Here is a 16,032-nt window from a genome sequence, read left to right as displayed (position 1 = left end):
CTCTTTGCAGAACACTATTGTCACTGATCACTTCCTGCCAAAGAATCACTCTTGCTGACCCACCTTTTCAAATGGCCTACTGAATGATAATTCTAACCTATAAATGCCAAAGAGACATCCTGGATTGCTAATAGGGTTACTTCTCAAAGCAACCTTTTACTTTGGGTGAAGATTAAAGCAGAGTTTGCAATGAAAAATAGCTAACCTGTTCAGATCAACCTTCTCGGGCAGGAGTTGACGAAAGGTGATCAATCCCAAAACATCAACTGTTTCTCTCTCCACAGATGCTGCCTGACCTGCTGGGTATTTCCAGCATTTTTCTGCTTTTTATTTTTGGCTATGTTCATGTCTGTACCTAGACATATCAATCACTTGGGGGTGATTTAAAGTCAATGAAATTGTGACCCAGCATAAATCATTGCCTTTTGTTGCTGGGGGCACAGTGGGAGAGGAGGGTGTGGGGATATGGGCACAGTTGTGGAAACTAGATTCAGAAACAAGTGGCTAGTACTTCACTTGGTCTAAATGCTAATTCAGAGCTTAAAGCCTTCAATAGTGTGGGATTCAAATACAAAGGTAGCCCACTGATACAAGTTGGAATGACAGACAGATGTCAGTGGCCTAGTCTGCTCAGGTTGAGTCTCGACACTGTGGGGCGATGGAGGGCAGAGTCCATTTTTCCCTGGAGGGGAAAAATGACAAACTAGTTAACCTGTGTCTCTTAGCAACCAGCTATAGCATTTGTTTGGTGCAGATGTTGAAGTAAAATGACAATTTTCTCTCCTATTAGGCAAGTGTGTATATGTGGGGCTGAAAGCATCCACTGTGGTGGACCCATGACAAATGAACAACAGCAGGTTCAGACTTCACACATTCTCTGTACAGGAGACTGGAATTAATGAGCCAATTCTCTGCAATATTATGACCTTGTTTAAGGACAAGCAAAATGTCTTCTGGAAAAATCAGAGCCAAGCCTGACTTGGACCTACCCCAATATTTCCATCAGGGGTGGGAAGGGGGTTTTGTCACATCTTGTCAGTCGATGGCCACTCCTGTCTGTGTTGCTGAAAGGGGGAACTGAGGATAATAGAGCTTTTAGGTGCAGTCCTACTAACGCAGTAAAACCATTCTAATTAGTTTTCATTGTTGGTATTTCTCTGCTAATATCTCTATCCTAAAGAGATGCAATTACATTGGGGTGGAGCTATGTGCATATTGTTAAAGACCCAATCCAGGTGAGTTTGGACACTGTGCAATCTTGCTATAGAGGGACTGCAGCAAAGGTTTACCAGACTGATTGATGGGATGGTGGGACTGACGTATGAGGAGAGATTGAGTCGGTCACGATTATATTTGCTGGAGTTCAGAAGAGAGGGGGGGGATCTCATAGAAACCTATAAAATTCTAACAGGACTTGACAGGGTCGATGCAGGAAGGATGTTCCTGATGATCGGGGAATCCAGAACCTGGGGTCATAGTCTAAGGATACAGGGTATAGCTTTCAGGACTGAGATGAGGAGAAATTACTTCACCCAGAGAGTGGTGAGCCTGTGGAATTTGCTACCACAGAAAGCAGTTGAGGCCAAAACATTGTATGTTTTCAAGAAGGAGTTAGATGTAGCTCTTGGGTCTAAAGGGATCAAAGGGTATTGGGTGAAAGTGGGAACAGGCTACTGAGTTGGATGATCAGCCATGATCATAATGACTGGTGCAGCAGGCTTGAAGGGCCTACTCCTATTTTCTATGTGCTGGTCTCCAATACCATTCAGCTCTTCCTTCACCTCCCACGTGGAAGTAACATGACCAAGCGGGCATCTTTCAGCCACTGACTTACACCTTCAGCCCACCAGCCTCCTCGCTCCACAGTCTGTGGTAAAAGTGGTTTGAATGTACTTTCAGCTGGCACAGACCTACCTACCTCGCACATAGTGTGTTTTAATAGCTGTGTTCGTCTCAATGGCTCAGCGACTTAGGCAGTGCAAAGCTGTGGCACAAACTAGGAAGATCTTCAGCTTATCCAATGGTGAGTTAGTTCGTCTCGGTTGGGGTGGTAAGAGAAGGTACTATAATTGGCTGCAGCAACCTGGATTAGAGAGGGGTAAAGTGGCCTGGGGCTGCTCCAGCTAGACATGCAGCACGTGAATGGGTATAGGCAAGCACATGAGTGGGATCTGCACCAAGGCCCTCCATAATCAAGCAGTTAGCTGGTGCTTACTGTCAAAGATTACTTGTGATGAGCTGCTGCTTGAGGAAGTACAGAGGGCTGTTAATGCCCAGTAAAACCAGTAGCAATCTACATGGAGAGGAGGATGGGTAAAAGCTAGTGGCAAGGAGAGGGATCTGAGTGTGACATTACATTCTGGAAAAGGGAATGAGCTCCTTCTAACCTCCACCACTCTGGGGGAAGACCTGTAGGTGCTGTTCCATGTGGTTTGATTTCTTTTCCCCCCCCTCCCCCTCCCCCTCCCCCTCCCCCTCCCCCTCCCCCCCCCTATAAACACTCGTTTTAATGACTGTGAAGTGCATTGTGACTCCATCTGTTTTTATAACTCATTCTTAGGATATGGGTATTTCTGGCAAGGTTGGCATTTATTGTCCATCCCTAGTTGCCCTTAAGGTGATGGTGAGCTGCTGCCTTGAACTGCTGCAGCCTTATGTCATGAAGATCCTACCTAACAGCACTGTGGGTGTAAATTCTAATTACTAACCAAATCACTAAGTTGGGGGGGAAAAAACAACCAACTTCTACTCAGTCTCTGGTTGCACATGGTAATGATTACTTCTTGGAGCCTGAAGTCTACACAGACCTCTTGCTGCAGAACTTGAACAAAAAGTCTGTGTTCCGTGGCTCTGTTTAATTTTGTTAAATATAAATCTGATTTTGTTTACTTCAAACTGCTCACTGTGTACCCCCCTCTTCCCCAACAACTAAGGGATCTTTGTTAAATGGAGATCCCCTTTTCTGGGATCTTGATTGATTTTCAGCTTCCCTCTTTCCCTTCCTTACTAAATGGTCACCAGCCAGAAATCTCCAGGATTAACTGAGCGTGCTCGTTTGTGGCAATATTGCTGTGTCAGAGACTGGTGCAGCATCTTGTGGTAGGACATAAGTTGATGAGATTCAGACTTCTCTCCACCATGAGCCCTGCCCTCCAACTGTGCTGGAGGCACTGAGTGGCTCAAGGAAAGAAAACTACTACCACACAGAAGATTGACAGATTTCAGAACTGGTGGGGAATGGAATTTCATATCTTCAATATAGAATGAGGAGGGATGACCTCCCCTTGTGTCCCAAAATAGGGTCACCATGCACTCCTTATTTAAAAAAAAAAATTAAAAAAAAAAGCAGGAGGCCATTCAGCCCTTCAAGTCTTCCAATTATTGAGCTCATAAAATTCATGAGCTACTTTCCACTCAAAGTGCCCATTTTTTTTTTTTCTGACTTGCCTTGGTTCAGGATTAAGTAAAGAAGGGTGGGTTGGACAAAGAGGATAGGACATCGTGCAAGGGGACAGGAGAGTGGGGGAAAAATACTATTGAATCAGAACAATTCAGTCCTGTTATGCAATGATCCCTACAGGACCCCCTCAAACTATTGATGATTTATTCAAAAAGTACACACGATACAGTTCCTAACTCAATATCAAAACAGAAGTATGCCACTGGCACATCACGGCATGGCAGCTCCTTCTTGTTAACTTGCAGTTCCTTGCCCTTCTCCCATATCCTTTGGTAGCCTTTCTTCCCAACTGAATCTCTCTCTATTTTGAGCACCCCATAATATGTAATCCTCATCGATCAGCTACAATAATCGGAGGTCAGGCTTGTAGAAGACTTCACAGTCCGGTTTCAATTGAAGCGACTGAGGGAAGGAAGACCTACTGCAGAGGAAGGAAGTGGAACTAGATTGCAAGAAGGAATGGCACGTGAAAGAGCCTCTGGAAGCGGAACCACAGAGGAGAGGGACCAGTTAATAAAGCACAGAAGCAGGTTAGCTTGCGATTTCACTGCACACTGCCACAAAGCCAAAATAAAAAAAAGTCGCCCCATAATTAGCCAGAGAGAAGCTGAGGCCTGAACCTGAAGTATAGCACAGTTCTGATAACACCTGTGGGATGTTCAGTGAACAGATGACATGCAAATTGTAGCCATGCCTGGGCTTGTACAGAGTCTGCACTGTTGCCTTTTAGCCAGACTCCAGCACATGGACTTTTCCTTCAAAGGAACTTCTTAGCAGCATGTTTGTCACCAGTTCACTGAACAGGGAGTGACTTTCTTTTGCTCATCTTGGATAAGATAGATGAATTGGCCCACCCTGGTGCTGTGTTTAGTGCTTAACTCCAGTGCTAAATTTTCCTGACTGGGGTTATCAAGCAATGAGGTTTCTCAATCTTGCTCTTCTGGGAGGTCCACATGGTTCGGAAACCCCCAATGAAGTGACACCCTTTTGCCAAATGCCCTGAACTTTCAACCTCTCCAGAGCTGAAAAGCTACTCCTCAGCGCTGATCTATATTTGTTTCGAAGTAAGCAGAGTCATGGAGCATTTCTGTTCGTTATTGATGCTAACATACTACTGACAAAAATGCACCTCAGTATTTACGTGCTCTTTTAATATCTCAATGTTTGGCATGCTCTCAATGTGGCACTCAAAGGGTTTGTTTAGATTGAGACTGACTTTTTTTTTTCCAGTCTTTTGACCATTGCAGCTGGGGCAGTAATGGGGCTGCTACACAGATTATAGAGTTGCAGCACAAACAGGCCATTCGGTCCAACTGTCCTATGCTGGTGTTTATGCTTTGTACAAGCCCCCTCCCACCCTACTTCTTACGACTCTCAGCATATCCTCCTATTCCTTTCTCCGTCATGTGCTTAACTAGCTTTCCCTTAAACCCTTTACACTATTCAACACAACTACTCCTTGTGGTAGTGAGTTTCACATTGTAACCACTCTCTGGGTAAAGAAGTTTCTTCTTTATTGGAGTTATCAGTTACTATCTTATCTTTATGGCCTCCCAGTTTCAGTCTCCCCCACAAGTGGAAACATCTTATCTACATTTACCCTATCAACCGTCTAGAATTTTAAAGACCATTATTAAGTCACCCCTCAGTCATCTCTCTTCTAGAGAAAAGAGCCCCAACCTGGGATCAATCCATATGGAATCCTCCTCCTTCCTTCCTCTTCCCACCCAGGAAATGAAGAGGGCAAAGGTGTATGTGTGGGGACAGGATTAGGCTCAGCTGTGATCATCTGGTCAAACTGCCCGTTGACACACAAGGGAGGACTTTAAAAAAAAAATTTTTTTAATTATAATTTGTTTTCTCTCGTATACCATGGACAGGCAATTCTGTTAACCATAAACCATCAGGAAATCACTGCGCCCGCAGTTTCCTGATGCATGAACTAGTGGGTGAAGCTCTATGCTGGGGCACACATTGGAAAATTAGCTTTGCATTGTACATGCTTGGTAAAGAATGGCTGTTTCACCAAGGTGGCACCAGTCCGCTGCTACCCATGGGCCTGTATCCTAGAGTAACTTGGTATTCTAAGGGTGGGAATTAGAGAAAGGAGTGTCTTAGTCACTGTTGCAGACTGCTATTGGTAAACCATTAAGCTTCAAGGTGACTACGTTGGTGAATTGCCAGGCTCTTGGTCAAGTGTACTCAAAAATATCATCTCTTAGGCTGGAATTTCAGTGACAGCCATCTCAGCTGTGATATGAACTATGGGTTGGGGTGGTGGCAGGGTGACATTTCACACTCCCCTGATCAGACACTAGTGAAATGTTGTAAAGTCCTTCATTTTATCAGCCACCCAGCTGCAAATTCACACAGAATTTGGGCAAGTGCACCACACTTGCCAGGCATTGTACTAGTCCATTCACAAGTATGAGAAGTCTTCAGTATGCAAATATTGTGCTCTTTTCCACATGGGGAGAGTGGCGTGGGGACGGGCGAGAGGATTTTCTGGCACTCTGTGGCAGAGAACTATCCCACAGAAACCCAGGTCCCAATGGATCTAAAGAGCAACCAACTCAGCTTGATCTAGAATATCCTATATGCCACAAATTGTTGAGCTGCCTTTAGTGGAACCCTGTGGTAGCTCAGCGCTTTTTTAAAAAAAAAAAACTGGTTGCTGCAGCAACAGCAGTTTACAGGTGCGTGTGTGAAAATTATTAATGTTCAGAGAGAGCATTGCCAGATCTGCCAGTGCAACTGTGACCCCTCCCCAATAGAAGTGTACAGTACATTAACAAAGAATTTGGATTTGGTGTTATCAGAACTCTGTACATCTGCAGTTCAGCCTCAGCCAGCAGCCAACCACAAGGCCAAAGCAGAGAAGCGCATACCTTCAGCTTGGACTGAATCTCACGAGCTTTCCTTCGGGCAAGAACCTGCATATGACTAGACACCTGCAGGAAAGAGCAAAGGGGAAGAAAAAGAAGAGCCTGTAACCATGGAGCTGAATATCCCCCGGATTCATGCCGGCTGCACATACCTTGATGCTTGCTTGGTACTCTCGCACTTTCTTCCTGGCTAACACCTGTATGTGACTAGACACCTATGTCGACGAGATAATTTAAAGACAAAAAACACAAATGAAAGTCGATGCTTCTGTCACTATGGTACACAGTGCTTACATTATTTATTAGTTAGTTAGTTTGGGCATGCAGAGCCAGGCCTTCCATCACCATCTCCCTTTCCCCACCCCTTCCCCAAGCTCCCATAATACTTTGCAGCTGCAAACAGCCATGCAACCGTCAGCCATATTACTTTTTGGCAGGCAAAATATCTCAAGTTTTCACTTTTTTTTTGTTCTTGAAAGAAGTTCCAGCATTTGTTGTCATGGCAAGCAGTAATGAGCCCCGAGTTACCATAGGGTTCTACTAAAAACAGGTCATTAAGCAAAATGCTGTCTGGTTTACTTGCTTTCCTCTAGCTCTGAGTGTCTCCAATTTCACTTAAGTCAAAGTAATTAACTGATCACATAATGGTTTCAGCCCAGTGGACAGTGGGATCTTTCTTCACCTACTACGTCTGATATCAGGCCACTGGAGGTCATCAAAGATTATCTATTTGTAATTCAAAAGGCCTCTTTTTTTTTTTTTTTTTTTTTCCCCCCCCCCCCCCCCCCCCCCCCCCCAACATGCTGAGGTATAGTTCCATATGCCCTCCCGTACACTAGTAAGATTTTTCCATTTTACTAACGTGCTGTTTATCAGTGTATATAATCATGCAGCACAGATGATAACCATTCAGCCCATTGTGCCTGTGCTGGCTCTTGGAAAGTGGCATTCAATTAGTTCCACTCCCCTGCTCTTTCCCCATAGCCCTGCAATTCTGTTCCTATTCAAGTGTATAAACTGCACTGGTGTTGTAAAGGATCTGCCTCGACCCCAGTCCTACACAGTAAAACGTTGAGAAATTTGCTGGATAATGAGCAGGGATTTGAATTTGTTAGGGAAATGGTTAAGACCGGAGCAGGTCCACAAACAAATGGTTAGTTGCTTGGGAATTTAACCTTTTCAATTGTGGCCCATCAATGTGGAGGTCAGAAATTCAGTTATTCTGCTCGTGTAGCAGGTTCTAGATAATTACAGAACACCATTCTCCTTTTCACCTGAGGAGATCACAAATCTGCAACTCACTGGCCATCCATTTTAAAGTCAGTTGGGGCTGCGGGCAGACCATTTCCAACCAACGTGCCCTTAAAGTGCCATTCCCCATTAGGAGAGTTCGCTCAATCAGTGAAATCTTTGATCTTCTAAAATCTCTATTCGAATGACTACAGCAAGGACTGGGTGGTAAGATTTGACCTGGTCTGACTGTTGTGGCAACTGCTGCCTAATCCAAAGGGTTATTTATAATGGCATTACTCACCCACCTGCTTCTAAGATATGGCTTTACTAACTTGCCAAGCCTCCAAGATTGACCTGAAGTCTCTAGGCTTGAAAAACTGATCTTCAGGTCACTGCTGCAAGCAACACCGCAGAAAAATCAGACATTCAAAATTTTTACTGGTTATAAAAATATTGGATGGGGAGAAAATCCAAACAGGTACTACAGCCGGGATGTTGTCAGGGTCCATCGTCTTAGCTGTATCCAGTGCCTTCAGCTGTTTCTAGATATCACATGGGGTGAATTGAACTGTCTGAGGACTGGCATCTATGATTGTGGGGACCTCAGAAGGAGACTGCGATGGATCATGCACTCAACACTTCTGGCTGATTGTTGCAAATGCTTCAACCTCGTCTTCTGCACTGAACTCTCCCAGCAGTGAGAATGGGGATGTTTGTGGAGCCTCCTCCTCTGTTTAGTTGTTTGTAGTGTTACCAGGTTGGCGCTTCATTTTTAGGTATGCTTAGTGCTGCTCCAGGTATGCTCTCCTACACTCCTCCCCCTGGCTAGATGGTAATGGTAGAGTTTGGGCTATGCCAGGCCATGAGGTTACAGATTATGGTTGAATACAATGCTGCTGCTGCTGTTGGCCCACAGCACCTCATTGATGTCCAATTTGGAGCTGCTAGATCTGTTCTTTGTCTATCCCATTTAACATGGCAGTAGTGCCACACATGATAGGTCCTCTGTGTGAAGATGAGATTTCATCTCCAAGGACTGTGTGGTGGTTACTCCTGTCAATACTGTAATGGACAGATGCATCTGCAACAGCTAGACAGGTGAGGACAAGGTCAAGTAGGATTTTCCCTCTTGTTGGTTCTCTCACCACCGGCTGTCGGCCAAGTTTGGCAGCTATATCCTTCAGGACTCTCTCAGTAGTAGTGCTACGGAGGCACTCATGATGCCATGAGACTTCATGTGAGTCCACAGTCAATGTTAAGGACTCCTAGGGCCACTCCCTCCTTACTGTATACCACAGCGCTGCCACCTCTGGTGGGTCTGTCCTGCCAGTGTGACAGGACATCGCCAGGGTTGGTGATGGATGAGTCTGGGACATGTATGTTTCCGTGAGTATGACTGTCTGGCTGTTGCATGACTAGTCTGTGGAACAGCTCTCCCAATTTATGCACAATCCCTACCCTTAACTCTTCTGTGCTCAAGTTGTGATCCCACCTAGACAATGATGCTGATAGCCTAATCTAATCAAGAAGGGTCTGTGTTATGACAGTGCATAAGATGGCAAAGCTTCACCTGGTGACTAGGCCAATCTTTATAAGACACTAAGTCTGAACCATCCGTTAATAGCTGTATCTTCTCAATGACTAGGCTATGTGTTACAATAGAGCAACAAATTATAGCAGATCAAATCAAATGCATCGATTCCCTTGCTTGCTTTCTTCATTGCAGGGTGTGGTCTATGGAATGACCAAACCCAATCTGAGGAAGGAAGCTTCATTCATTATCTCCCAGCTAGATTTCAAACTAAATTTCACAAGTGAGGGGAAATGTTTAACGACAGTGCCTCTTCTCTTATATATTTGGATTTTACAAAATTTACGGCTATAGGCAGCAGTACAGTCTGCCCTTCAGGAGAAGAGGGGGACAACAAACTGTGGATTACACAATTGGACTCTGAATTGCAAGGTTTTAAAAATATCTATTGGATAACACTAAGAGCAGCTTCATTGTGATTTAGTAGCTTTCAATATTAATGTGCTTCCATTAGAATAAAACATAGGCACAGGAGGAGGTGATTCAGCCCTTGAGCCTGTTTTATTCAATTCGCTCATAGCTGATGTGTATCTTAACGCCATCGATCTGCTTGGTCCCCTAACCCTTAATACCCTTTGTCTAATAAAAACATAGCAATCTCAAATTTGAAATTTCCAACGGACTCCCAGCCTCAACAGGGTTTATTGGGGAGAGTGTTTCAGATTTCTACTACCCTTTGTGTGCAGAAGTGCTTCCTGACATCACCACTGGCTGAGTTCTAATTTTAATGCTATGCTTCCTTGTCCTGGATTTCCCCCACCTGAGGAAATAGTCGCTCTCTCTCGCTCTATCCTATCGAACACTTTTTAATGAACGTGGAATTGCTGGTTGGAGTGGACATGTACCTGGAAGGGAATTGGCAGGTGCTGTCCAGCTGAAGTCCTTTGATCTTGCAAACTGCTAGAAAAGACCTTCCCCTGACCCTGCAATTAAACCTGTACCCCATGCAATCACTGCCTTCCTATTCGTTTTTTAATTTCCCCCAATAGTTTTCATTTCAGTTTGGCCATCTTGTCCTGGCAGTATGGAAGGAGCACATGAGGATTAACTACTGCCATATCTTTAGACCGAATAGCTGACCGTCTTCTCTCTGTCCGCTACATGGGTCCTAGGTGAAACTATCTTTGGGACTGTCCCATTCTAGCTCCTCATGGGTATAAGACCCACAGTACACCATCTGTCCTTTGGCACCAATTGTTAATGCTACTCCGACAGGCTTAAAGATGGCCAGCGTAGGAAATTAAAAGATGTCACACTGGCAGTAGGGGGCGTTCTTTTTGGGTTGGGGTTATAGCATGATGGAGGGAGCTTTACAGCATCTGGCCTGTGCTGTAGCTGATCTGGGACTTGCTGATGGTGGCTGCCTGAAATGGAGAAATGATGAGCAACAACCCGCAATAAAAATAAATCTCATTCTCTCTTTTGCAGGATTCTGAAGAAATGGCCTACAGGAAATTATATGCCTGGAGTAAGTTTAGACGTAGTGTGAATTGTACTTAACTTTCTTGAGGAAACAGTGTTCCCAAAGAACTTTATTCTGATAGCTAAGCAGAAGGTTTGGCCAAACTGTACTATCCCACCTGAACTATTAAAGCATGACATTTCTCTAACACCTATTTTAAGTGCTTGCTCCTCGGACCCCAATGAAGTGCCTATACCCCTCTCATTACCCACCATGCTGCCCCATTACCCATTCACCATGCCAGCCTTAAAGCAGCAGCAGCCACGTTTCAGCACAAGCCACCCCTTTGGCCCCAAAGCAAAGCTTGCCCGACTAGCTTTACCTGCTTCCTTGTTCGTGTTTTGCCAGTCCGTAGTTTGATGTATCTTGCTATCAACTCATTGCGGCCTGTCAGAATTAAAGACAAATTAAATCAAATCCTTAAATTTTCTCCATTTTCATCAAAAGCAAATGTAACCAGCAGCAGAAATGAACTGACTCGACACATTAATCTCTGTCCCATCTTTAAAGGCCACCACCATTGGGCTCCAGCTTGAGGTGAGTGGAGGGGTGGCAGATCAGCCTGGATACCCAGACTCCATTATTACCCAATGACTTGTGTTGGACAGTGTATAAGTTGGGTGATGACAAGATCAGGCTTGGCAGTGATGATCTTCATTGTCCAAAAGGTGACGGACCCTCACTGCCTCGACAAGCTGGATCAGGTACATTGCATAGCAATGGCTGTTTAGAGTTGAGTATTATCACCTCTACCTTTTCTGCCAATCACATTTGAGATTAGTGCACATCTCCGCAAAGATTTCCAGATAATTCCAAATTGGTTGGGTTTAACCTGGTTAAAATTCTGTTGCCAGTGAAATGCATTTTCTCTAAATGAAATCCGTATCCTACAGTCATATTCAATAGATAATAACATTGGCACCTCGGGGAAACTGCACTGAGTATAGCAATGGAGCTAAGATTCCTACCATCCAGTCCCAAAATTGATGAAAAAAGGATAAATTTAAAATGTACCTAACACTAACATTTTATGGATTTAAGTGTGATCTTAATAGAAGCTCCAAGCAAAAAGTCTAATTTGAGTCATATTTATTTTATTTAAAGATACAGCACTGAAACAGGCCCTTCAGCCCACAGTCTGTGCCGACCATCAACCACCCATTTATACTAATCCTACACTAATCCCATATTCCTACCACATCCCCACCTTCCCAATATTCCCCTACCACCTACCTACACTAGGGACAATTTATAATGGCCAATTTACCTATCAACCTGCAAGTCTTTGGCTGTGGGAGGAAACTGGAGCACCCGGAGAAAACCCACACGGTCACAGGGAGAACTTGCAAACTCCGCACAGGCAGTACCCAGAATCGAACCCGGGTCACTGGAGCCGTGAGGCTGCGGTGCTAACCACTGTGGCTCCATTAGTACAGATTTGGATTCGGATACATTTTCATGAGCTGCGTGTTGCTATCACCCCTCAGTGATCACAGGTGCCCTCATTTTCTAAATTACATCAAGGTTTTTTGATACAGGAGCAAGAGTAGTTGTAAGGTAGTGGTTTAGGTTAGCAATCCAAATGTTTCACTCTCTGCAATCTACCATAGAGCTGAGGCAACTATGCCAGGAGTTTCTCTCTTAGAGAGAAGAAGGGAGATGGTAACATCTAAGCCAGTTCCCTGCAAGCTTTGGGAGACTTTTTCTGGCTTTTGCTAGTTAGAGAGTACGTGGACCACTAGACTTTCAAGTGGTCTGAATCTGAAGTAAATCTCAGAAGTTCTTCCCACCCAAATAGCTTGGAGATGAGTCAATAGGACTCCCAGGCATTCTGTAGCAACCACATTATTCTCAGTTCCAGAAGACTGTTTTCAGTCTCATTACTTTCAGCTTTGTTCATAACACAAAAGTAAACAATTCACTTGCTTCTGGTGCTGTATGGTACATGTGCGTCTGTGTGTACACCTGTACATTGTGGAGTTGGATATGCTGAGCATCGACCACAGCACGAGAGCTGTAGTTCAAGAGCAGAACAAGCTGAGGCTGGAGCAGTCAGTATTAACCTGTCTGGCCTCCTCAGTGGCCACATGGTGTAAACACTGTCCTACACAGGCAGTGTTTATAGCTTGCTATTCCTAACTGTGCTCCAAATTGAAAATGTTCTCTACGGGTGTCAACCGTGGCTCCGCTAACATTCCTTACCTCTGATGCAGAAGGCTGTGGGTTCAAGCCCCACTCCAGGACTTGAGCACCTTATTTGGGCTGACATTCCCAGTGCAATGCTGAGGGAGTGCTGCACTGTCAGAGGTGCTGTCTTTCAGATAAGGAGTGAAACTAAGCCCTATCTGCCCCCTCAGGTGAACGTTAAAGAACCCATGACACAGAGCAGGGGAGTTATCCCCAGTGTCCTAGCCAATATTTATCCCTCAATCAACATCATTAAATTGGCTGCAGCATTTCTTTCATTACAGCAGGAACAACAGTTCAGAATAAAAGCAAAATACTGCAGATGCTGGAAATCTGAAATAAAAACAAGAAATGCTGGAACCACTCAGCAGGTCTGGCAGCATCTGTGAAAAGAAAAGCAGAGTTAACGTTTCAGGTCAGTGACCCGAAACGTTAACTCTGCTTCTCTTTTCACAGATGCTGCTAGACCTGCTGAGTGGTTCCAGCATTTCTTGTTTTTACAACAATTCAGAAGTTCTTTATTGGCGTAAAGTGCTTTCTGAGGTTGTGAAAGGTGCTATGAAAATGCAAGTATTTCTTTTAGAGTAAGGATGCAAAGAGCCTGAAAATGTGAAATTGTAGTGATGGGCGTGCCCATCTCTTAGTCACTGCATTCTTAAACTTCATTCAAATTCAAGCAGAGTCACACAATAAACTGCTAAAAATAGCCTCCAGCAGGATCTCTAACCGCATCCCCACAAAAGAAGTGAGTCATTTTAATCCCTTCTGTCAGTAATTGACTCATTGCGGTTACATTTGACTCTTCAATCACCTGAACATTCCTCTCCACCCTCCTGGGCCTAACCTGTGGTTGCGTTTATGTAAAATGTGTAGACCTGTGATTATTGTGACAGAGGAATATTGCTGAAGAACAGAAACTCCTTTCACCTCATGGTCTAGGCTGAATGGTATTGGCTTGGTCTCTCCTACATTCCTCCAACAATACAATCCCACTCCAATCTCAGAACAACAGCTGGCATTCAGAAACAAATTCTCCACACTCCTAATTCTGGTTAAAAGAATAGAACTCCAAATATAAAACTCTCATCTCTGGTTACTGTGACACAGATGGGGCCAACTCAACTGTATCCATTAGTAGTCAATGGTCAAGAGTGGATCTTCACACCCTGTCCCTTCGCTCGATGTCCTATTCGATTTTAACCCTATACAGTTTCAAATCCTATATCTGTTTGGAATACATGTACATCTTTCTCAATCATCAGGCTGGACTCCATCACACACTTCTGGGTCCTCATTCTCCTTTGCCAAATGACACACACCTCTGGAATCATCCTGGCGAATGAAGATAGCTCCCAGCATCTTTTATCCTCTACTGACTATCTAGTCAAATCCCTCCTCCAGCATGGTCACTTTTTTAACAAGGGCCAGGAGCTCATGGGGCATTTTTGTTATTAATACGGAGACCATCTGTTCAGCTGCCTGTTCTGTCTCCTCACCACCCAAGAACACAAGAAATAGGAGCAGAAGTAGATCATATGGCCCATCGAGCCTGCTCCGCCATTCAATATGATTATGACAATCTTGGGCTTCAATTCCACTTTCCTGACCACTCCCATATCCCTTGATTCCCTGTGAGACGAAAAATCTATCTATCCCAGCCTTAAATGACAGAGTATCCACAACCCTCTAGGGTAGAGAATTCCAAAGATTCACAACCCTTTGAGCATAGTAATTTCTCCTCATCTCAGTCCTGAATGATCGGCCCCTTATCCTGAGACTGTAATACCCACGTTCTGGATTCCCCGACCAGTGGGAACAATCTCTCAGCTTCTACCCTATCAAGCCCTTTCAGAATCTTGAATATCTCAATTAGGTTGCCTCTCATTTCTTCTTAACTCCAGAGAATATAGGTCCAATTTACTCAGCCTCTCATCACAGGACAACCCCCCTCATCCCAGGGACCAATTTAGTAAATCTTCGCTGCACCACCTCCAGTGCAAGTATATCCTTTCTTAAATGTGGTGAGCAAAATTGCACACAGTATTCCAGGTGCAGTCTCACCCAAGCCCTGTACAATTTTAGTAAGGCTTCTTTATTCCTGTATTCCAATCCCCTTGCAATAAAGGCCAACATGCCATTTGTCTTCCTAATAGCCTGCTGCACCTGCATGTTAACTTTGTGCGTTCCTTGTACGAGTACCCCCAAGTCTCTCTGAACATCAACATTTACCAGTTTCACACCTTTTTAAAAAATATCCTGCTTTTCTATTTTTATGACCAAAGTGAACAACTTCACACTTCCCTACGTTATACTCCATTTGTCATCTTGTTGCCCATTCACTTAACCTGTCTATCTCTTTGCTACCTCTCTATGTCCTCCCTGCAGCTTACCTTTCCACCGAGCTTTGTATCATTAGCAAACTTAGATACATTATTCTGTCTCTTCACCCAAGTCATTAATATAGAGTGTAAATAACTGAGGCCCCAGCACTGATCCTTGTGGCACCCCACTATTCACTGTCTGCCAACTTGAATACCCCCTCTCTGCTTCCTGCCTGTTAACCAATCCTCCATCCATGCTATTACCCCCAACACTGAGCCCTTATCTTGCCTATTAATCTTTTATGTGGCACCTTATCGAATGCCTTTTGCAAATCCAGGTATACTACATCTGCTGGTTCCCCTTTATCTGCCCTACTAGTTACATCCTCAAAAAACTCAAAAATTTGCCAAACAGGATCACCCTTTAGTAAAACCATGCTGTCCCATCTTCCTTTCTCTTTGTCCGCCACAACGTTCAGCTTTGCCCTAGCCTTGAACGCACATTCTTCTCTAGTTTCTCTCCTATCTCCCCTTATTTAGAATTTTTTTAGAACATTACAGTGCAGTACAGGCCCTTCAGCCCTCGATGTTGCGCCGACCTGTGAAACCATCTGACCTACACTATTCCATATGTCTATCCAATGACCACTTAAATGCCCTTAAAGTTGGCGAGTCTACTACTGTTGCAGGCAGGGCGTTCCACGCCCCTACTAGTCTCTGAGTAAAGAAACTACCTCTGACATCTGTCCTATATCTATCACCCCTCAACTTAAAGCTATGTCCCCTCGTGTTTGCCATCACCATTCGAGGAAAAAGACTCTCACTATCCACCCTATCTAACCCTCTGATTATCTTATATGTCTCTATTAAGTCACCACTCCTCCTCCTCCTCT

The 16,032-nt window shown here is 44.3% G+C and overlaps 2 protein-coding genes across 6 annotated transcripts in view; both read right to left on the bottom strand.

Annotated features, from left to right (window-relative positions):
• Positions 1–16,032, bottom strand: part of LOC137383801 (transcriptional enhancer factor TEF-5-like) — a 152,615-nt gene that overhangs the window by 67,600 nt on the left and 68,983 nt on the right. For 4 of the 5 annotated variants that reach the window (XM_068057021.1, XM_068057023.1, XM_068057024.1 and 1 more), the window contains exons 2-3: positions 10,954–11,018; positions 6,349–6,411 (exon numbers count right to left, since the gene is read on the bottom strand). In XM_068057021.1, the coding sequence (XP_067913122.1) occupies positions 6,349–6,411; positions 10,954–11,018 (128 nt within the window). Of the gene's footprint in view, positions 1–6,348; positions 6,412–6,497; positions 6,561–10,953; positions 11,019–16,032 lie in introns of all 5 variants that reach the window. The other variant, XM_068057022.1, reaches the window with a different exon arrangement.
• rpl10a (ribosomal protein L10a) overlaps positions 1–16,032 on the bottom strand; it is a 401,386-nt gene that overhangs the window by 377,824 nt on the left and 7,530 nt on the right. The window lies entirely within an intron of this gene.

This window comes from Heterodontus francisci, chromosome 25 (assembly GCF_036365525.1).
Source record: "Heterodontus francisci isolate sHetFra1 chromosome 25, sHetFra1.hap1, whole genome shotgun sequence".
Lineage (NCBI taxonomy): Eukaryota > Metazoa > Chordata > Chondrichthyes > Heterodontiformes > Heterodontidae > Heterodontus > Heterodontus francisci.
Note: the sequence above shows the minus strand (reverse complement) of the source record. Positions and strands in the feature narration are given on the sequence as shown.